The 22338-nt window shown below is 47.6% G+C and overlaps 1 protein-coding gene, 1 long non-coding RNA gene, 1 other non-coding gene and 2 pseudogenes across 3 annotated transcripts; 3 read left to right on the forward strand and 2 right to left on the reverse strand.

Annotated features, from left to right (window-relative positions):
* Positions 1-742: 742 nt before the first annotated feature.
* LOC123785625 (uncharacterized) lies at positions 743-12895 on the reverse strand. The gene is made up of 3 exons (XR_006777691.2): positions 12689-12895; positions 6612-6652; positions 743-6245 (listed from the first exon to the last, which is right to left on the reverse strand). It is a non-coding gene; the product is annotated as an uncharacterized LOC123785625 (long non-coding RNA).
* LOC148106872 (protein BEX1-like) lies at positions 9449-10881 on the forward strand (annotated as a pseudogene).
* A 223-nt stretch (positions 12896-13118) lies between the features above and the next one.
* RPL39 (ribosomal protein L39) lies at positions 13119-17514 on the forward strand. The gene is made up of 3 exons (XM_045787451.2): positions 13119-13272; positions 14892-14995; positions 17260-17514. Exons 1-3 carry the CDS (start codon positions 13270-13272, stop codon positions 17306-17308), a joined length of 156 nt encoding a protein of 51 aa, XP_045643407.1. The 5' UTR covers positions 13119-13269; the 3' UTR covers positions 17309-17514.
* On the forward strand, positions 16607-16738 carry LOC123785628 (small nucleolar RNA SNORA69). Its single transcript, XR_006777694.1, has one exon. It is a non-coding gene; the product is annotated as a small nucleolar RNA SNORA69 (small nucleolar RNA).
* A 2825-nt stretch (positions 17515-20339) lies between the features above and the next one.
* On the reverse strand, positions 20340-21435 carry LOC123785617 (partitioning defective 6 homolog beta pseudogene; annotated as a pseudogene).
* Between the last annotated feature and the right edge of the window lie 903 nt (positions 21436-22338).

The raw sequence follows: 22338 nt of genomic DNA on the forward strand, positions 1-22338 counted from the left end.
TCTTGTGTCGGGAGGAAGGGGATGAGGACCACTTCCTCATAACTCTTAATTTCATGGTCTTAGTGAAAACAAACTGCTGTAAACAACGGAAAAGTAAGCATTCATTCCATTTTTGCCTACTTCAAAGGTTTGGTTTGGGAATAACGACAGGTTAGAGACAGCTCAGACGCCGGGTATCAGAACATTCGTTGAGCACCTTCTCCATGCTGGCACGAAGACTACGGTGGTGAACAAGGTTCCTGCCCTCATGATACAGCTGTGCGGGGCTTGCTGCTCTGGTGGACAGAGTGAGGCTAAGGGAAGCAGGCAGGACAAATTCAAGGGGTGAGGGCAGTGGGATTAGGTACCTTCAGGGCAGTGACAAGCGGATGGCTTGGGGCGCTGAGGCCTTCAAAATCAGGCACCGCAGCCCCTTTCCTCAACAGGCATGCAGCAGGTAGTAATTTAACTCTGGTGGCAGTAATTTAACTCTGAGGCAGTAATTTAACTCTGGTGATACATGAAGATCTAACTCGGTGGTATTCGCAGATGCTATCTTTAATTCCATAAGAGAAAGCTTAATAAGAGTTTTGTAGCCTTTTGTTAGTATACAGAAACTGCATGTTTTATGTTTTTATGGGGCCTGCCCAGAATTTTCTTTATCATCTCTGGGGCTGTATTCTATACCACAAAAATCTATTATGACCACTTATGTCATTATTAAGGAAGGCAAGGTAGCAAAGATAGGTTCACATTTGGTGAATTCTTTTTTTTTTTTTAAAGATTTTATTTATTTATTTGACAGAGATAGAGACAGCCAGTGAGAGAGGGAACAGAAGCAGGGGGAGTGGGAGAGGAAGAAGCAGGCTCATAGCGGAGGAGCCTGATGTGGGGCTCGATCCCATAACGCCGGGATCACGCCCTGAGCTGAAGGCAGGCGCTTAACTGCTGTGCCACCCAGGCGCCCCACATTTGGTGAATTCTTGGAAAGTATATATTGACAGCTACGTACATAGGATTAGCCATCCTTAGAAAACTCACATTTATTCATTCACCAAATAATTATCAGTAGTTATCAAGCTCCTATGCTGGAGACATGGGTAAATACATAATTGTTCATCACTACTGTAATATGTGGTATATTATCTATATTTCCAGACTTTGAGGTTCTCTTCCGTATCTCCGGCCCTGACCACCCCCTAATCTCAGATGCGGCTGCCTACTAGACATCTGTACCCAAATGACCCACAAGTATCTCTGGTCCCAATTTGAACTCAGGTTCCACCCCCTCCTGTCGAGGATGTCAACCACCTAGCCACTCAGCACTGAGGGTCATACTTGACTCCATCCTCACTCCCTACAGCCGGTTCCCCCCGCCCATCCCTTCACAGCCCTTGTTCAGGTTACCATTATTCATTCATTCATTCACTATTTTTTGAGCATACACCATGTGCCACTTATGTTCTAGACTTTGGCATTACATCAGTGACTAAAACACAAAATTCCTGCCTTTGTGGAGTTTACATTCAAGTGGAGAAAGTGAATAAAACAAGCAAAATAAGCATTGTTAGTGACAGTGCGGGGCGCCTGGCTGGCTCAGTTGGTAGAGCAAGCGACTCTTGGTCTCGGGGTTGTGAGTTCAAGCCCCATGCTGCGTGTAGAGATGACTTAAAAAGAAAGTGACAGGTGCTTGAGAGAAATAATACATTAGGGAAAGGGAATATGATGTTCATGGTTGGGGGTTCAAAGGCCTAATTGAGAAGGTGACTCTGGAGTAAAGACTTGAGAAGAAAATGAGGGAGCTTGCTCCATGGGTATCTGGGGGTACAAGCCTCCAAAGGAAAAAGTATGTGAAAAGGCCCTGGGGTAGGAGCGTGCCTGGCCTGCTCAGGAACGGTAAAGAGTGTATAACAGCTGGAGCAGAGTGAGCAAGGAGGAGGTCAGCCAAAAGGGATGGAGTAAAGTCAGAGAGCTAACGGGGCAAGAGTTAGGACTTGGACTTTTAGGTCAGAGTTAGGACTTGGACTTTTCTTCCCAACCATATGGGAACCACCACAGTTTTGAGCAGAGGTGTGATATAATCTGACTCACTATTTTAAAATAAAAGGATCACTCTGGCTGCTGTGTTGAAAACAGACCAACGCAGGGGAGAGAAGGACAAAGAGAGGATAAGCTACTGCAGTAATCTAGTGGAGAAATGACGGTCGCAACTTTTTAAGATGGGAGAATCGACCGCCTGTGTACTCAGATGTGGGTGGGAACAATGCCACGAGCAGTGGGGACAGGAAGGGAGGAACTGGCAGAACAAGGTTCTCGAATAGGAGACAGGGGTTAAGACAGAGGCGGGCTGTGGTGAGGACACTTCATCTGTAGGAAGAGGGACGAAGGCAGAGAAGGTGGGCGCAGGCTGGTGCTGGGATGCGGCAGGTGAGTTACGCACGTTCTCCCGTGGTTGCTTACGGTGCCTCGCTGACTGGGAAGCAAGGCCATCAACTGAGAGGACAGAGGAAGGACTGCAGGTCTGAGGACAGAGGAGAGGCTTGACACTGTCATCCAGGCCAGGGGCTGGCCGACTGTGGACCACGCCCGGCCACTGCCTATTTGCATACAGCCTGCGAGCTAAGAATGGTTTTTATATTTTTTTATGGTTGAAAAAAAAATCAGGATTGCTTGTGACAGCCACAAATTCTCTGAAATTCATACTTTAGCCTCTGTACCTAAAATTTTATTGGGACGCAGCCACACCCCTGGGTTTATGTATCTTCTAGCTGCAACAGCAGAGCTGAAGAGCTGGAGTAGACGTAGGTCGCCCGCAAAGCCTAAATTATTTACCACCAGAAGAAGTTTGCCAGCCTCTGGTCTAGGCCCTTGCTACTCAAAGTATGGGTCCGAGGCCCAGAAGCACACGCATCACCCAGGAAGCTGTCACAAATGCAGACTCCGAGTCTGGGTTCTGCCAAGATCCCCAGGCGACTCGTGTACACATGCAACCTCGAGCGGCACTGCTCTAGAATGGGGGCGAGGCTAGGTGAGAGGCATGCAGGGCTAGTGCGGAGGGGGCCGAGGAGGAGAGCGGCACAGAGAGCAAGACCGGGATAACGCCAAGGTCAGAGGTATGGCAAGGGCTCGAGTGGCTGCGATGTGGGGAGGACAAGATCACTGGAGGAGAGGAGGCCAAGGAGCTAGAAGCATCTGCATAGATCTAGCACTCCTCAAGAATTATGACTGGGGCGCCTGGGGGGCTCAGTCGGTTAAGCAGCTGCCTTTGGCTCAGGTCATGATCCCGGGGTCCTGGGATCGAGCCCCGTGTTGGGCTCCCTGCTCAGCGGGGAGCCTGCTTCTCCCTCTCCCTCTCATACTTCTCCCTGCTTGTGCTCTCTCTGTGTCTCAAATAAAATCTAAAAAAAAAAAGAATTATGACAGCAGTGGTGTTCGAGAGAGTGCAAGTAAGCCAGGAGCTAAGTCGCCAAGCAGTAGGAAGGAGAGACTCGGGGACCACTAGGCAACTGCAACAAAAGAGAACACGGTGGTGTTGGGGCTGTGGCACCCCCTGTGGGTCTCTTTGTTTCCACTCCTGCCTCCGCCCCACCTGCTCCCCACACAACTGCGCATAGCATCTCTCTAAAAGACTTCCATAATTGCTGCTTACCCTTCCAAAGCGTTCAATGGCTCCCATTTGCCTTCAGCAGTCATTTTGAAGCCACACTGAGGAATCTTCTTGGCTGGGCCGAAGTGCTTCAGGGGTCCCTCAGAGCAAGAAGTGCCAAGGCCAAACAATGAAGACGTAAACTGCCCCAAGGAGCCTGTTCTTGTATTTTGGCTGGTTGCTGTGTTAGACTCCATTCATTCATTCTTCAAATGTTTATTGAGCACCTTCTGCAAGGCACGAGGCTAGGCTCAGGGAAGACAGCAGTGAACAAAACACAAGACCTCACAGGATTTACATTCTAGGGAGGGAGTCAGACAATAAAGATAGAAAACATATGCCAGTCAGATATGTTCTATGGAGAAAGACAAAGTAGGAGTAGGGGTAGGGAATGCTGGGTAGGGGGCAGGGGTTGCCACTGTAGACAGATACCGTGGTTAGGGGAAGCCTCACTGGGAAGGCGACCTGTGAATGAAGACTTAAAGAGACTGATGGAAGAAGCTTCTGGGTAGAGGGCACAGTGAGTGCAAAGGCCCTGAGAGGGATTGTAACTGGCCAGCACGGCTGAAGCAGAGTGAGTTGAAGGCAAGAGCAGCTGGAGAGGTCAGAGGTAGGGATGGAAGGGTCTGACGGTGTGTGCCCCTTGTAGGTCACTGCAAGGACTTGCAGTTTTACCCAGAGTGAGATGATGAGCCATTAGAGCCACTTCAGCAGATGAGTGACACAATGTGACAGGTTTTTAACAGGACCACTCTGGCTGCTGTACTGAGAAGAGACTGGAAGGGGGTAGGGTCAAAAAAGGGAGAAGGGCCTGGGTGGCTCAGTTGGTTAAATGTCTGCCTTTGACTCGGGTCATGGCCTCAGGGTCCTGGGATCGAGCCTCGGATCAGGCTCCCTACTTAGCAGGTAGTCTGCTTCTTCTGCCCCTGCCCTGCCCTGCTCTCTCTCTCACTCATTCTCTCTCAAATAAATAAATAAAATCTTTTAAAAAAAAATACACTAAAAAAAAAAAAAAAGAAGGGGCTCCTGGGTGGCTCAGTCGGTGAAGCGTCTGCCTTTGGCTTAGGTCATGATCTCAGGGTCCTGGGATCAAGCCCCGCATCTGGCTCCCTGCTCAGCGGGGAGCCTGCTTCTCCCTCTCCCTCTGCCACTCCCCCCGCTTGTACTCTCTCTCTGTCAAATAAATGAATAAAAAATCTTTAAAGAAAAAAAGAAGAAGAAGAAGTTGCAGATTGTTGGCCTCCAGGATAAAGCTCAGACTCCTGGCCTGCCCTGGCAGGCCCAGGATGCCTGCTCTGGGTCTCTATACCTTTGCAAATAGAGAGTTCCCTCTTCCTGGAAAGCCATCCCTCACTCCCCTTGTCTGCCCCTTCCTGCTCCTTCATCAGGATTTCCCTCGAGCAGTCACTTCTCTGAAGACCCTTTCCCCGACCTTCTCCGGCCCAGGCTGGGGGAGGTGATGCTCTGTGCTCTCCCAGCATCCCATGTATCCCTCTCAGCAAGTGGGCCACACTGTGCTGCAAATGACAATACCGTCGATCCCACTACTGTGCACAGTAAGGGTGGCCGACTTCTCGAGCGAATGCACATACCGATTCCACATCCTTTCCCCTTCCTCCAGACGCCTTTACTTCCTGAGAAGGCTGGTGGGCCTCATTGCCTGCACTCCACTCCACCCACTGTGCGCCACCTCGGTCTCCTTCCGTCTACCTCACAGGCTCTCTCTTGTATACACCAGGCTGCTTTTGTCATAGGAAGGCAGGGGTGGGGGTTAGTCAAACAAATATATGAATATCTGAAATGACATGAAAATGAAAATATTCGGGGGCACGTGGGTGGCTCAGTCGGTTGAGCGGCCGACTCTTGGTATTGGCTCAGGCCATGATCTCGGGGTCATGGGATCGAGCTCCAGGTCGGGCTCCCTGCTCAGCGGGGAGTCTGCTTGAGATTCTCTCTTTCCCGCTCCTTCTGCCCCTCCCCCTGTTCGTGCTCGCTCTCTCTCCCTCTCTCAAATAAATAAACAAATCTGAAGGAAAAAAGAAAATATCTAGATATTTTCCAAAAGAAACAATGGAAGGAGAAATCAGCAACTAAGAAAAATTACCTACGGGGACGAAAGAGCCGATGAGGGGCTGGGGCCGACTGGGATGGCAGAAAGTCCTCTGCAGACCGTGTCATCTACAGTGTTGTCTGAAGGCCCGGCTAGATGTGCTTTGAACTTTACGTTGAAACAGAACACTCATGGAAAAGTGCACAAACCCAGAGTGTACAGCTAAAAGTGAACACACCCACGGAAACAGCACCCAGGGCGAGACACAGAACGTGACCAGCACCCCCTGCCCGCAAGGATCACTGCTATCCTGGCTTCTCATGGCACAGAGTCTGTTCTCCGGGCTTGGGTCTTCATTTAAATGCCACCATACAGTATGCGTGCTTTTGTCTGGCTTCCTTCGTACCGCGGTCCTGCAGATGTTTACGGGATCGGCCACGCCGCCGTGGGTAGCTGGAGTCCGTTTCCATTGCTGGATAGGGATGGTTGGCAAATGTTTTAGTCTTCAGACTCCTTTTCGCTTAAAGATCATTGCGGACCCCGGAGGACCTTTGTTTGCGTGGATGACATCTACCGATACATACTGTATTAGAAACTGCAACAGCAATATTTAAAACACACGAGCACACAGTCTACCGTCTGTCAGAGCAAGGAAGTCATTCTGAGCCGTGCAGCCTCTTGAAAACTCCACAGTACACGTGGGACAGCGTGAGAGGAAAAGAAGCAAGTGACTTCTTTGCATTATTAGAAAAATACTTTTGACCTTGCGGACCCTCTGAAAGGGTCTTAAGGACCGCCCCTAGCCTTCCGTGGATCACACTTTGAGAACCGCCCCTGTGTAGGAGCGCTTGGGAAATACGCAATGGTGATAGATTTGGACCGTTTCCGGTTTGGGGCTGTTACAAAGAATTCTGCGACAAGCAAGTTAGTACGTACCTTTGGATGCACATGTGTTCTCCTTCCTGTTGGAGAAACACCTAGGAGAGGAAGTGGAGGGTTACACAGGATGCAATCACGTAAAATATTTACAGAATTTAAAAACCAAATTTACAAAAAAACATTCTCTCTTCATGGCTTTCTTCTTCCCTCCCACTGCCGGAAACGACTGCTCTCCTTTTCAAGGGCAGCGCCTCTCCTGATGCCCTTCAGCCTGCCCCCACGTGTCCTCCAAGCCCCCACAGGACACACGATCCCTGCACTTCCTTGCATCTTTTACCTCTTTCCTTCCCATCTTCTCCAAGATCTACCAAAAATGATCAGCTCTTAAGCTCACCGCCCTCTCTCGTAGCCCTTCTATCTCCTTCTCTTCACTCAAACGTCCTAAAAGCTTCTCCTCCCCTCAAGCCCTGGCCCACCTTTCGGGGGCACCAAGGAGCACTTGAGGGCAAATCCTGGAGCCTTTTCATAGTCTGTGTCCCTTCTGACACCTATGGGACCCCACATGGTCTCTGAGCATCCCTGCTGTCTGTGTATCCTAATCTCTTCTGATAAGGACAGCAGTCAGATTGGACTAGGGCCCACACTGGCAAGCCTCATCTTAACTTAATCACCTCTGTTAAGGCCCTACCTTCAAATAGGCACATTCTGAGGTACCGGGGGCTAGGGCTTCAACATCTGAATTTTAGGGGAACTCAAGTCAGCCCATAACACCACCACTCCCTTTGTAAGGCTGGATTCAAATGCCGCCTCCTCCCCTTAGCTGGCAATCAGCACCCCTTCAACATTCTTGTGATAGTTTATTTGGTGCCTAGCGCTGTCTGCCCTGTTACAATACAAGGGAATGAAAGTAGTCACAGCTGCTGTTCACGGGGCTGGCTGCCGTGATGTGCCGGGTGCATATGGACGCAGGGCTTCCTAGGTGCTTAACGTGTCTTGCCAGTGACTCTGAATCCTCGCCACAGCGCTAGGAGTTAAGTAATAGTAGTGCTCCCCCTCTTCCAGAAGAGAGAACTGAGGCACAGACAGGCTCAGTGAGGGACCCAAGGTCACGTGGCTAGTGCGTTGCACTGCTGGTATTCAAACGCGGGTAGTCCTGGCTTGAGAGTCCGCCAGCCTTCATTTCGTGCCCTTTTCAGTTCAACAGACACCCACGCCTACCATGTGTCGGGCTTGGATCTTGGGGCTGGAGGTACAGGGGCAAACAAATCCAACGGAGAAAAAAAACCCTGCCCTCGTGGAGGCTTGTGGTAATGGTACAGGTCTGTATTTTATCGTGGTGGTAGTTTCACAAAGTTACACATGGGATAAAGCTATATAGAACCACACACACACACACCCCATAAAGTGACACATAGGATAAAACAGTATAGAACTACACACACACACACACACACACACACACACACACACACACACACAGACAAGTGCGTACATAACTGGTGAAATCTGAGTAAGCTCTCTGGATTGTTCCAACACCATTTTCTGGTTTGGACATTGTATGTTAGTGACGCAAGACACTGATGCTAGAGAAGGACTTCTCTGTAGAATTTGGGGAGTTCTTATGGATCCCCGATTATTTCAAAATAAAAAGTTAAAAAAAATCTCTCTGCCCTCATTGAGCTTCATTCCAATGTGGAATTAGACGATAAATAAGCGATACGACAGGATGGAAGGTGGTAAGTATTGCCGAGAAAAGCAGGGAATGGGGCTACAGACTGTTTGGGGGATGGTCTCTCTTAAATGGAGACATCTGAGCCTCGACTTGCAGGAGGTGAGGAGACCAGCCACGGGCTACCTGTGGAAATGGGAGTCCCAGGCAGAGAAAACACCTAGTACTAAGGCTGTGAAGAGAACTGTGTCTGGTGTGTGCGAGGAAGAGCAAGGGGAGGTGAGGCTTTAGCAAAGTAAGTGGGCCGTAGAGTAGCAGGAGGCTGGGTCAGAGAAGTAAGGTAGTGCAACCAACCGGGTACGGCCTTTCAGGCCACTGCAAATTCCAGTACTTTCTTTTATTAGGAGAGGGATGCGGAGCCCATGAAGAGCGTTGAGCAGAGGAGTGATGTGATCTGCCTTAGGTCGTGAAAGGGTCACTCCAGCTGCTGTAGAGAAGCCAGAACAGAAGCAGGGAGACCAGCGAGGGGCCTTAAAGTCATCTAGGTGAGAGCAGGTGGCTTGGACCAATGTAGAGGTGATGAGAAGTCCTCAGATTCTGGATAAAATTTCAAAGTCAAGCTGACCAGATTTGCTGACAAACCAGATGCGGGATGTGAAAGAGAAGAGTGGAAGATAAATTTTGGCCTAAGCCACAGGAAGAACGGAGGTGCCATTTGTCATAATGGGGAGACTTTGAGTGACCCAGGTGGAGGGGGGAGATCAGGAGCTCTCTTGGGGACATATTAAGTTTAATAGATGTTGGGAAGGCAGAAGGAGTTCACGGAAGGTCCAGACATATGTTTGGGTATCATCAACCAAGAGTATTTAGAGCCATGATATTGGATGAAATCGCCAAAGCAGGGAGTGTATATAGAAAAGAGAAGAAGTCCAAAATGAACCTTGGGGCTCTCCAATGTTAGAAAGGAATGGACATAAGGAAGAACCAGCAAAAGAAACTGCGAATGGGTAGCGTGCAAGGTAGAAGGAAAACCAGGTAGAACGAAGAGTGCCCTATAAAGCTGTAGGAATTAAAAAGATGATTTCCCCTCCTTGGTACCTGCTCCTGGTGGCCCTGAGGGTGCGCAGGCCAGAGTAGGAGGCGGAGGGGGAGCTGGTGTGTGGGTCTAAGTGTCGTAGAGGTCCCGTCCTGGCGAGAATTGGAGCAGGAGGAGGAGACTGCAAGGGTAGGCCCAGGACCAATGGCATCCAAAGAGGAACACAGAGTAAAAAAATCTCAATACGGAAAATGCCAACCAGGAAAACAAAACAGAACAAAAGGAGGAAAAGGAGCACGTTGCCGGTAAAGGAGAGCCCTTGGCCCTCCCTTTGGAAGCTGGTGAGTCCTGTGTGCCTAGAGTCAATCCTCGGCAGCGGCCCCCCGATAGGCAGCCCAGCCTGCAGTATAGGTGGGCCCTGATTCAGAAGCTTGGAGAGCCGCAGGCAAGGATGAGAGAAGAGAATATAGAAAGGACTGGGAAGAAGGGGAGACAGCCGAGGGGAAATGAGGGAAAAGTCGACAGGAGTGGGGGGCAATTCAGTCAGTCTGCGGGTGGTTAACGCTGACCCTTCTCACCATGACCATCGTGATGAGGTTTGCCTTGTCTTGAATCTTGATGTTCTCCCTGAAGTTAATAGGAAGACACACCTGCTTCCTAAACTTACATGTTCTCAATGTATCTTTGTTGTAATCATTTTGTTACATGCCTTCCGTGGGTCTCCTATGACTTCTCTCTCTGCCCCGCCCCCCATTTGCGCATGTGTGCTCTCTCTCTCAAATGAATAAATAATCTTTAAAAAGATAAAAGGCAAAAAAAAAAAAAGATGATTTAGGGGCACCTGGGTGGCTCAGTTGGTGAAGCATCTGCCTTTGGCTCAGGTCATGACCCCAGGGTCCTGGGATTGAGCCCCGCATCGAGCCCCGCATCGGGCTTCCTGCTCGGCGGGGAGTCTGCTTCTCCCTCTCCCTCTGACCCTCCCCCAGCTTGTGCTCTCTCTCTCTCTCTCAAACAAATAAAATCTTTTTTTTTTTAAAGGATGATTTATATAAGCTCTTAGCACAGTGTCAATCACACCCTAAACCTGAGGTAAATGGTAGTTATAATGATGATGATGATGATAATTTAGCAACTAAAGGCTTATCTGCTGCTCCTTTGGGCCACCAAAAAGAAAATACTGGCTCTCAAATAAACAGTAAAACTTTAGGTTAAGAAGCCTGAGGTCTCACTTCAATTAAACGTAAAATTATCTGGATGAAGAAAAAAACTTATCTGGATGACAGCCTGAATTTAAAAACTGGATGGGGGGGCGCCTGGGTGGCACAGCGGTTAGGCACCTGCCTTCGGCTCAGGGCGTGATCCTGGCGTTCCGGGATCGAGCCCCACATCAGGCTCCTCCGCTATGAGCCTGCTTCTTCCTCTCCCACTCCTCCTGCTTGTGTTCCCTCTCTCGCTGGCTGTCTCTATCTCTGTCAAATAAATAAATAAAATCTTTAAAAAAAAATAAAAAATAAAAATAAAAACTGGATGGGATTACAGTAACTAAACTTTTGCTGCTAAAAAATGGTTATTAAATTGGGCTCAAGCTTCCTATTGTTTGTGTATTTCCTCTCTAGACCTAAGGCACCAGCATCCAGTTGCTCAAGACAGAAACCTGGAGACCATGTCCTGTTACTGTCACAATCATCTCTTGATTTTATTTCTCCTTATTCAACATCCTGGGGACTTTACTTTGGGTCATCATTTCCTTCCTTCCTTCCTTCCTCCCTCTCTCCCTCCCTCCCTCCCTTCCTTCCTTTTCTTTTTAAGTAATTTCTACACCCAATGTGGGGCTCAAACTCACAACACCGAGATCAAGAGACTCACGCTCTACCAATTGAGCCAGTCAGGTGCCCCACGGGCCACCATTTGTCGCCCAGACTATTTCCAAAGTCTCCTGCTAGCTTGTTTGTTCCACCGTCTGTCACTATACGCCAGTATAGGGATGCCTGACCACTTTTGTGCCATGGAATCCTTTGGCAGTCTGATGAAGTTCATTTTCAGAATGTTTTTAAATGCATAAAACAAAGTACATAGGATTACAAAGAAAATCAATTACACTGCAATACAGTTACCAAAATATTTTCTTAAAAGAAATGTGTGCTGTAGTAACATACGGGCTTCTTAACACAGTTCTCCTTATGGGTCTAATAACTACAGTTGACCCTTGAACAACGCAGGGGTTAGGGGTGTCAACTTTGCGCTGTGGAAAGTCTGCATGTAACTTTTGACTCCCCCAAAACTTAATAGCCTACTGCTGACCAAAAGCCTCACTGATAACGTGAACAGTCGGTTAACACATCTTCTATACAGTATATATATTATATACTGTATTCTTAAGACAAAGTAACCTAAAGAAAAGGTTATTAAGAAAATCATAAGGGAGCACCTGGGTGGCTCAGTGGTTTGATTTCAGCTCAGGTATGATCTCAGGATCGTAAGATCAAGCCCTGCGTTGGGCTCCGCTCTGGGTCTACAGCCCGCTTAAGATTCTCTCTCTCTCTCTTTTTCTCCCTCTATACATCTGCCCCCCCTCACAAAAAAAAAAAAGAAGGGTGGCTGGGTGGCTCAGTCGGTTAAGCATCTGCCTTCAGCTGGGGTCATGATCCCAGGGTCCTGGAATCAAGGCCCACGTCGCCCTCCCTGCTCAATGGGGAGCCTGTTTCTCCCTCTCCCTCTCCCGCTCCCCCTGCTTATGCTCTCTTTGTCAAATAAATAAAATCTTTAAAAAAGAGAAAGGAAAAAGAAAAAAAAAAGAAAATCATAAGGAAGAGAAAACACATTTTTAGTCCTGTACTGACTGTATTAATCGAAATAATCCACCTATATATATGTGAACCCATGCAGTTTAAACCCATATTGTTCAAGGGTCAACTGTACTGTAATTTCAAAGAAGTGATGAGTGTATAAATGATATTTCAAGACGTCTGCATCAACTGCAATGTGATATGAAACCATCTTTGATTTCTATTGGTGACAAAGTCATAGGTACTGTTAATGTCACTACAATTTACTGCCTACGTTTGTAAAGAAAGCGCTAAATTTCAGACAGTTTGATAAAAACGAAGTTGTGATTTTTTTCCCAGCCAAGTTCATGTACTCTGTGAATTCTACACATGGACCATTTGTGGACCCCAGGTTAAAAACCCTTACCTTAATCTACTGGTGCAAAACTGCTTGAGGTGACTGCAAAGATACTTAGAAGTTTTTGTTTTTAAATGTGAAGAAAAACATGAAAACGGGGGTCACTAACATCCAAAACGTATGCCATTAATTCCTATACATTTTGCAAAGTGGGCTAAAAGCCTGGGATTCCTAGTAGCCAAGGAAAAGGTTGTCCCGAACTTTCTCAGCTGAGACCCTGGTTAGCAACCTCTTGCCTAGGCTTACCGGACCCTCCTAGTGCAGCCCCCGCCGCCCTCTCCTGCTTCCTCCATCATCACCATCCCTTCCCGTCCAGCACGGCCCGGCCAGGTCGAAACCACTTCTAGAAGTCGAGATAGGGTCGCGATGGGGGGCCGCCGGCCCACCCCGGCGGAGGGTAGCCCTCGGGCCACTCCCTCCTAAGCCCAGGACCGAAGTCCCTTGCACTCGGACGTGACGTCTCCCCTGCCCGCCCCTGGAGTTAGCCCCGCCCACTGTGCTCACTGTGCCTTCGGGAAGGCGTAGCACTTCAGCGTTTACCGCGGGCTGTGCGCCCCACCCACGAAGCACACTGACAGGCTCCTGAGCACCGCACTTACGGAAGTGCTGCAAAGCGAATGTCATTTCGCGCGGACTGCCCTGTTCGCCAAGTTCCCACGGCAGCGCGGCCGCACGCGGGGGGCGGAGTGAGGGCCGCAGAAGGCGGCCTCTGGCCTCATCTTCTAAGCTCCGCCCTCGGCGGCGTCTTCTAAATACGTCCTTCCGCCCACTTCCTCCTTTCTCTTTTTCGCCGCCATCCTGCTGCGTGTGGCTGGCTGCTTCTCGCCATGGTAAGTCCATCCGTTCCCATCGGCTCCGGGGTGGTTTCCGGAGACCTGAGGTCTCTGCGAGCTTGCTGGCGCCGCACACTGCGTCGAGGTGTGGGGGGCATTTTAAAACCTTCTGTCCTGGGAAGGTCGAGTTGGGCCACCGCTCCAGTCCGCGGGCCTAGAGGGAAGCTAGCAAGCGATCGAGGAGGGGCCAGCTGGGCTGGCCATGCGAGGTCCGAGGGCTGGTGCTTTGTGCGCCGCCCGGGCTAGCGGGGGTTCCCACTGCCTTTCGCCCTTCTGGAACGAACTGTGACTCGGAGGGAGAGAGGTCGAGGGGTTCACTCCAGAAATCGTGGCCCGACAGTGGGTTGCCCGCCACACGTGCCAGGCATCGAGAAGAGAATGCGGTCCGCTGGTTTTCGGAACTTTTTTAAGTTGGCGGCCAGGATTATGCCATGTTATGAGCTTACAGGGCTTGAGTCCTTTGTTCAGGGGCTTAACGCACCTCCCCGTGGAAGCACCTGGAAGAAGGAGTGCTGCGGTGTGGATCTGTGTGCCATTCGGGCGTTCTTCTTAAAATGCTAACTGCGGACAGTCATGGTCGTGGGTTTTACCTGTGATCGTTTTCTGAGAAATTAAAATTGCTCTATGCTTCTAGGTATGGAGAGGATCAGTATCTGGTTTTTTTAGTTGGCAGGAAATTTATAACTGCTATAGTGAGCTGGGAGAGAGAAGTGTAGTCTTTGCCGTCTTTGTAACGGGCTCCTATTATGCAAGGTGCAAGGGTGTGTTGGACCACGTTGGCTAGACTTGAGACTACCTGCCATTTCTGGATTGTCCTGCAAACTCGAGCGGGGGTGGTTGGAGTTGGACTTAGATGACCCAAGTTCTTAAAGCCAAAAAATGAAATGAGAAACTGGGAAAGTTGTCCTTGAAAATGATATTTTAAGTTGAATAGAATTCACACCAAAATGGTCAGTGGGTGGGGGGAACGCCTGGGTGGCTCAGTTGTTTAAGCGACCCACTCTTGATTCCGGCTCCGGTCGTGATCCCAGGGTCTTGGGACCCAGGCCTGCATTTGGCTCCGCCTTCAGCGAGAAATCGGCTTACTCCGGGACTGACGTCTTCTGTCCCGCCCCTCGCTCTCTGGGGCGCACGCGCTCTCCGTGTCCTTAGCTACCCCTGGTTTACGTAGTGCACTGAAGCTCATTGACTTGCAAGTGCTAAATTGTTCTGGTTGACAAAAAGCTGTGTTCTTTTGTGAAAACCAAGTTTCCCAGCCATCCCCACTGGTCTGCTGGGTGCTGGGGTGACAGCAGGGAAGACTGGAAGGTATTGGCCTTGGAGCATAGATGACCTGGGTTTGAATGCCAGCTGTGCGCATTAATAACTCTGATCTGGGGTAGGTTACTTACTTTCCTGACCCTTGGCTGATTTTTATTCGAACAGTGGGGATCATGGTATGTGCGTCCAGAAGTTGTGAGGAAAAGAGCAAAGGGCGTGATGGGTTTAGCATTGAGAGTGTTGTTTTTGGTAGAGATGAAACATTCAGATGTTTGTGGATCGAGGGTGTTCCTGACCTTGAATCAGTGGAGCAGGCTCTGGTGTTGCTGTCTAAATTGATTGCGTTTCCTTCCCAGTCTTCTCACAAGACTTTCAGAATCAAGCGATTCCTGGCCAAGAAACAAAAGCAGAACCGTCCCATTCCCCAGTGGATTCGGATGAAAACTGGTAATAAAATCAGGTAAGGAAGGGGCGCCTGGGTGGCACAGCGGTTAAGCGTCTGCCTTCGGCTCAGGGCGTGATCCCGGCGTTATGGGATCGAGCCCCACATCAGGCTCCTCCGCTTTGAGCCTGCTTCTTCCTCTCCCACTCCCCCTGCTTGTGTTCCCTCTCTCGCTGGCTGTCTCTATCTCTGTCGAATAAATAAATAAAAAATCTTAAAAAAAAAATCAGGTAAGGAACCCCCACAGCCACCTGCTTGTTTTGGTGGTTGCGGTTTTATTTTGTTTCTTAATTAATTAATTTTTTGCTGGGCAGCAGAGTTCATTGAGAGGTAGCAAAGTGATAGTACAAAGCTCCCGAGGAGAGAGGGGACCTGAGAGGGTTGCCCTGTGGTGGTTCTTTTAACGTGCCTCCCTCGGTGTTTCTAGACAGCAACCCAGCCCGCAGCTGGGATTGGGGGCAGACACTCCAGTGTTCATTTCCCATTGTCTTCAGTCTGCACCAGAACGTGAGGTGGGGGCTGTCTTCGTTATCATCGCAGTGGGAAGACGATGTTGCTCACCCAGTCCAGCTTGAGGTGTTTGTCTTTTCTAAAGATTGGGAGTTGCTCTTTACTGCAGAAGTAGTTGAATTGATGCTTTTGGAAAAAAGACTTTACTCAAATGGCTGCGGAGGGCCTCCAGGGTCACCTAAGCTAACAGGCGAAGCTAAACCGGAAACGCAGGTCTCCTGCATGCCTTTCAGTCTCACTGCTTTATGGGGGACCAGGTGGACCTTGAGACAGGTCTCAAAAGGAAGAAGAATAAGCATCAGAAATGGGTGATACTTGCTCAAGGGTTCACAACCAGTGACAAGCCCCTGGGTGTTAAACAGCTTCCAGAACTTGGGTGTGTTTAAAATGAAGTATTAGATTTTCTGGCTTTCCCAAATAAGTGAGCCCAAAGGACCACAGAGGAGGAGGAAGCAAATACTGTTGCCAGGATTTTTATTTGAAAAGCCTTTTGAAGCTGAGACTCCAGAACGGGCCTAGCAAGTGGGTCCCTTTTGCAAGATCTTCACGCGAGTATAGCACTCTGATTTGATTGAATTGCAGATGTAAGTGGGATTAGTTTGCTGGTGTGAAGACGAAGATGTGAATTGGGGGCCTGTTTTCTTAATTCTTTGAGGCAGCTAAAAAGACGGGTGGAAATCACCACACCCTGTCACGTTAGAGGCCAGTTTCTGCCTTTAGTTTATCGTATACTGAACACTGGCTTTTGTTATTTATATCGATATGTGTAGGAGATGTCTCACTGTTGGAAGTGCAGCTAGATCTTAAAACCCATGTGTTGCCCTCATAACAATACTGAGAAAAGAGCATTGAGCCGCTTGGCAGAATGGTTACTTCGGCAGCTCAGCCCTTGTGCAAGCTTGATGGATTTGTGTTGAGAACCTCAGGTGTGTCTAGTAAAGCCCCTCTTCAATGTGTTGACATGAACATCGGTTTCTCCGTCCTATCCCCTGCCGTTCCCGGGTTATTGTGCGGAATGAAAGAAATGTGTGGTTAAGAGTATACACTCAGCCCGGAGAACTGGCAACAGTTGAAAGATTCTCTTACCTCGGCTGTCTTGCAACTTTTTGAAGTGTATTGAAAGCAGGTTGCAATTACAGTGCTTCCTCTTGTGGAAGTACTGACATTATCCTGCTGAAAGAAAATCTGTGTCCGTCGTGTTGGATTTTGCCTTTGTGAGGGTAAAATCGTGACAGATTGACAGGGACAATTCCGAGGTGGCCTTAGCTCTGCAGATCTCTTGCTTTGATATTGAAATGATTGGGGGTGTTCCTAGTGTAACACTTAATGCAGGGGCTTTTATGTGTGTGTGGTCCATGATGTAGAAGTGTTGCTTTTGATGAAATTTAGAAGGGGGGGTTTCAAAAGAGATGTGTCTGGGTCTACCCCCCCCCCAGGTATGTTGAATCAAAAGTAGGTGGGTGTACTCTTGGGGGGGGGGAGGCTTCTGCTCTTCGAGGGGAGAGACTCGTCCACTCTCAGTTAAGAACCAGTGTGTTTTCCTAGCCTAGAATCATTCCGATAGGTAAAAATTTGATTTGACGAGTTCTTGAACGCATCTAGCAAATCACTTTTTACTCCCAAAGAGAGCTCCAAACCTGTTAAAGGAAGGAAAAATGGGACCCTTCGCCTTTCAAGGATTTTATGGTACTGACATGGCAAAGTTTGTGGTGAATGAGGGCAGTGAAATTGAGGTCAGACTGCCTTTGTAACCTACAGTTCTTTCTGTGCAGGTACAACTCCAAGAGGAGGCACTGGCGAAGAACCAAGCTGGGTCTGTAAGGCGTCACACATCATGAGACGAAACACCTAATTGGCGCTCATATTTAATTAAGCTGCGTAACAGATCATGTATTCTCTATCACTCTGTAAACATCCTTCCTACCTGGCCATGAGCCACGTTTTATCAGGGAGATGGTTTTTCTCTGTTCCTAGGCCTCTGCACCAGTAGATTGGCTCAGTAATAAATGTGAGACTTTTCAGCTCTACTGCTGTTGTGTTTCTCATTTGTGAAGTACAGAATTCCCCTCTCCTGTCAGATGATGTATAGTGCTGTCGGATAGAACTTTCTGCAGTGATCGAACTGTCCCTTGATAATCAAGTATGTAAAGTGTGGCTAGGGGGCGCCTGGGTGGGGTGGTTCCGTGCCTTGGGCGTCTGCCTTAGGCACAGGTCATGATCTCGGGGGTCCTGGGATCGGGCTCCCCGCTGAGTGGGGTGTCTGCGTGTCCCTCTGCCCCTCCCCCTGCCCTCTCTTAAAAATAATAAAATCTTTTTAAAAAATAAAGTGTGGCTAGTTTGAATAAAAAACTGACTTCGAATTTTTATTTAATTACGAAGCTCCTTGTGGCTAATGGCTCTTACATTACACCTTACGGGAAGTGAGTATATGTGTTCTCATACCTGTGGGTAACATTCTTCAATAGCATCTTTATCTGCTATTCTATGCCAGTCTTTTTTTTTACAAGTCTATTTGTAAAAAATTATAAACAACTGAAGCCAATTTGATTTTTAAAATCAAAGTTCATTTAGTGATAATGTACATTTTATAATAAAATTGTAGTAAAATACATTTGTTAGTTTAAACAGTATTGTAAAAATCATGTCGCATGTAAAATTAGGAAATTCATAGTTCATAAAAGTACATATGTTTTGTTGATAGCTCATGAGAACATTATAAATTTACTCAAGATACAGAACAAAATTCACAGGCTTGACATTTAGTACTATAGAGTTTTATGCTGAATCCACTGATATTTCTGTTAATAAGGTATACTTGAAATAATTGGACCACCAATGGACTGACATTGTATAACCAAGATCTATTGGTTTTACAATATGTATAGTAATTATTTCACCAGTAATTTAAATGAAAAATTTAGTTTTAACACCACTGACCTACACCCTTAGCAGGGAAATTAAAAAGCACTGGCAGCTTTGATTACCATTTTCATGAATACATAAAAGACAGATCTGTACATTATATAGTTAAAATTTGTACAAAAAGTCAAGCCGTGAAGTATTTTTGCCCCGAGAAAAGTTCGGATGTTAAGACTTTGTTAACAAGTGTGTGAAAGGATTTTTACTTAAAATGTTGAACCCCTGCACCACTTAAGTGAAATTTAGCCTACATGTTAACATTTTGACCTTATAGAGTCAAATTTCTGTACCTCACAGAAGGTTAAAGCTGGAATGCCATTAACAAATAATGGTATAGAAGTGGAAGAACTTTGGTGAATTCAATAAAAAAAGTACATTGCATTACATAATGTGCAGTTAATAGTTCAGCAAAGTACATTAAGTATTCTGAGTCAAGTGACCTTCCTTTAGTCCAAGACTTCATACATCTTTACCATAGAAAATATCCTTCAAAAGAGTCACTTAATTGTTTCCATAGCATGCAGTTGTTAAAAAGGTACCGTTCCAGCGCTACCATCAAATTAATAAGTAACTGAGAAATAGCCATAAGTCACAGGGATCTTAACGTGCTTCACATGGTCTTGGGTTTCTATATGCAAGCCCACTGCTGTGCTCGTGCACTTTGTACAGGGAAATCAGGTGAGGAATGGAACTCAGCCCCCTTACCCTTCACTTGGTCTAAGTGGATGCAAAAAGTAATAAAGTAATAAAAGTAATAAAATGGCCTCATAAAATTAATAGCAATAAACTCTGCTTGTCCACAGTGAATACTCTATTTTTTCATAAAGTGTAGGCAGTGTTCCTAGAAATCCCATTAAGGAAAAACCAAATATCTCATGAAAAAGTGCACAAGTTTGTCCTGTGTGTAAAAAATCTCTTAATCTGGGTGCAATTTTTAATCCAAAATGGTTCATACTACTCAAATACATCAGAGTATAAAAGCACAGCAACAAAACAACAACAGGAATGATTGCCAGTGAGATGGGAATGAGTGTGAGATAAGGGAGTCTCACATGTTACCAGTTGATGGAACTGTCTTTGTGACTTGAAGTTATACGCATATGGAATGAGTGTGTAAATGAACGCTATAGGATGAATAAGCTTTGAACTTGAGCAACTGTTAACAGTTTCTTAATTCAGGAGCATGACATAGAAAGGAACTCCCCAAAACAGGCAGTTGGTTTGATTTCTTAGATATTAGAGAAAAAAAAAAAGCATCTGAAAAAATTACTTGTGGGACGCCTGGGTGGCTCAGGTCTTGATCCCGGGGTTCTGGGATTGAGTCCGATGTCGGACCCCCGGCTCAGAGGGGAGTCTGCTTCTCTCTGCCTGCTCTGCCTGCCGTTCCCCCTGCTTGTGCTCTCTCTCTGACAAATAACACCTTTAAAAAGGAAAAAAAAAATTGTAACAATTAGCAACCGAGGAACAACATCGAAAAATCAAAATGAAATACAGGGAACATAGGAGCTGACATCCCCAAGATACCAAAGGACAGAGTCAGACCTCTTCACATTAGAATTTCAAGAAATATAGTTAAAGGAAAAGCTAACTGGGCCCTGCACGGCAGGTTAGATAATGCAACCCCTTGGAAGGGAAATGATCTGGTCCTCTCATAGTTCTGAGATGTCCTCTATCATCCAGTTCTCTAGAGACAAAATAGCAAAAGCACCTAGTTTCATTAGCCAAGGCCCCTTTTAGACTTAAACTCACCTCTGACAAACCGAAGTTTATATTAACAATGATCAAACTACTGTTTTAATAACATTTTAAGCTTGCAATATTATTTTTCTCATGCCTCCTCCCGGTTACTGGTTCGGAGGTATATATGCTTTAAACTAGCCAAATTTACAAGTTCCTATGGCCTCCTCATTCCGAAGACATTCAGACAAAGGTTTCATAGTGTTATGATTGTTCCGTCTTCTAAGAGTTTTTGATCCGGAGCATGTGTTTCTGTATTTGTGCCACTTGCTACAGGTGCTAAGCTCATTTCATTAGAAGGAGGAAAAGTGTTCTGTTCAGACACAAAATGGAGTTCTATTTGCGTTAATGATTCGAGGCTCTCAGTATTAGGAACAGCCTTAGGAATCTGCTGCGGCACTCTGTTATCTTCAACCATGATGTCATCTTCTTCACTGTCCTGGTCCTCTGGCTCTAAGCTCGGTTCTGCCTGCTGGTTCTGCCCAGGAGGCTGTTACCTGTGGACTGGCCACAGCTGCCAGAAGTCCGACTGCTCGGAACAGCATTGCTCCTCTGGTTTGCTGGTCTCAGCGATATAATGAGGTTGCGGCTTGTTGGCGATCATCATGTCTGTGTCATGTCTGTTACTTGATCAAGACTCTTCTCTATGCCGTTAATTTTTTTTTATAAATATGCATTCCTCTCCTTTATTTTTTTGATGATTTTATTTATTTATTTGACAGAGAGACAGCCAGCGAGAGAGGGAACACAAGCAGGGGGAGTGGGAGAGGAAGAAGCAGGCTCCCAGCGGAGCAGGGATCCTGAGGCGGGGCTGGATCCTGGCACCCTCGGATCAGGCCCTAAGCCAAAGGCAGACGCTTAACGACACGCAGGCGCCCCCATGCCATTAACTTCTAAAATTTCATCATTAACAGCTAATAGTCCTGCGCTTTGAGCCAGGCCTCCTGGGACAAATCTAGATACTTCTTCTTCTTTATTAGTATAGCTGTGCCAAAGGCACTGGAGTCTGCTTCTTCCTTTTTTTGTATAAAAATCCTAAGCAGTGGATTGGCCGTGGAAACAGCTTTGGGATAATTATCGTCATTATTTATAGGTAGTAAGTCTCCGTGGATGTCTGCATAGCCTGCTAAAACGTCAACATTGGGTATCTTGTTGCAGTAATCCATAAAACTCAAATTTCCAGGTTTTGGTCTTTCCAGTGAAAACCGACGAAGTTCAGCTGCAAACTTGATCCTCACCTCCACGGTGCCCAGGCAGCCGCTGCCTGCTGCGACCTGGTGGCTGCGGGTCATGCTGAGGCCCGGCCGCCCCCCGGGGGCGCAGGGAGCAAGTGCACCACCGGCTGGTGGGCTGGGACGTGGCTGTGGCCCGGGCCGCTCCTCACAGCCCCTGCGGATGGTCGGCCTCGGCTCCGCTCTCCGCACAGAGCTGGGCTCGGCGGGCTCCTCACGGCCCGGGATCCGGGGTCGGACTGATGCCAGTCCTCAATACAAGTAGGAATCCGCTGAACCAGGAAAAATCAGACTGGTCTGCCTGGTCTTGTAGAACCTGTGAACTAAATTTCTGCATCTTTAAAATTGTTGAGAGAAATCAAAAGACCATTTTGGCACCTACTACATTTGATTTCCTGGGCATTTATGTGTCAGGCACTGTTCTAGGTACCTGGGATTAGTTGGTGGATAGACACATGTATGCTAGCTAGGCTAGTAACAGGCCACTACGGAAGCCAAAGCAAATGTCTGGAAAAGGTGGGAAGGGAAAAATTCCCTAATTACCTGTGGAATGAAGGTGAAACTATAGCAAGAGAAAGGGGGGAATCAAGCTTGGTGGCAACCCCATATCTAGTTTGTAGGAACCCCGTGCTGGGTGAAGCAGAGGCAGCAAGTGGTACGGGCGGCATGGCACAGGGGTCTAACCTAGGACCCCGGTAGCAGGCTCCGATGACCATAATCCTTAAGGACGAGTGTTGACCAGAAGTTGGAAGAGTGGGCTTCAGAGTACCAACTAAGCAGCCTAGGAACCTGGGAGCTGCGGCTGTGTGGATAGCAGTAAGCGTTAGGCTGCTAAGAATATTCCACCGGGCCACAGCGGGGGGACTTGGTCTAACTGGCAGTCGTGTGATGTGATGTTTTGGAGCATTAAAAATGCCTTAGCCTCTTCAGAGTAGGTTGGGACAGGGCGAAGGTGGCCCTGCT

Source organism: Ursus americanus, chromosome X (genome assembly GCF_024610735.1).
Source record: "Ursus americanus isolate L20-20 chromosome X, mUrsAme1.1.p, whole genome shotgun sequence".
NCBI classification, from domain to species: domain Eukaryota; kingdom Metazoa; phylum Chordata; class Mammalia; order Carnivora; family Ursidae; genus Ursus; species Ursus americanus.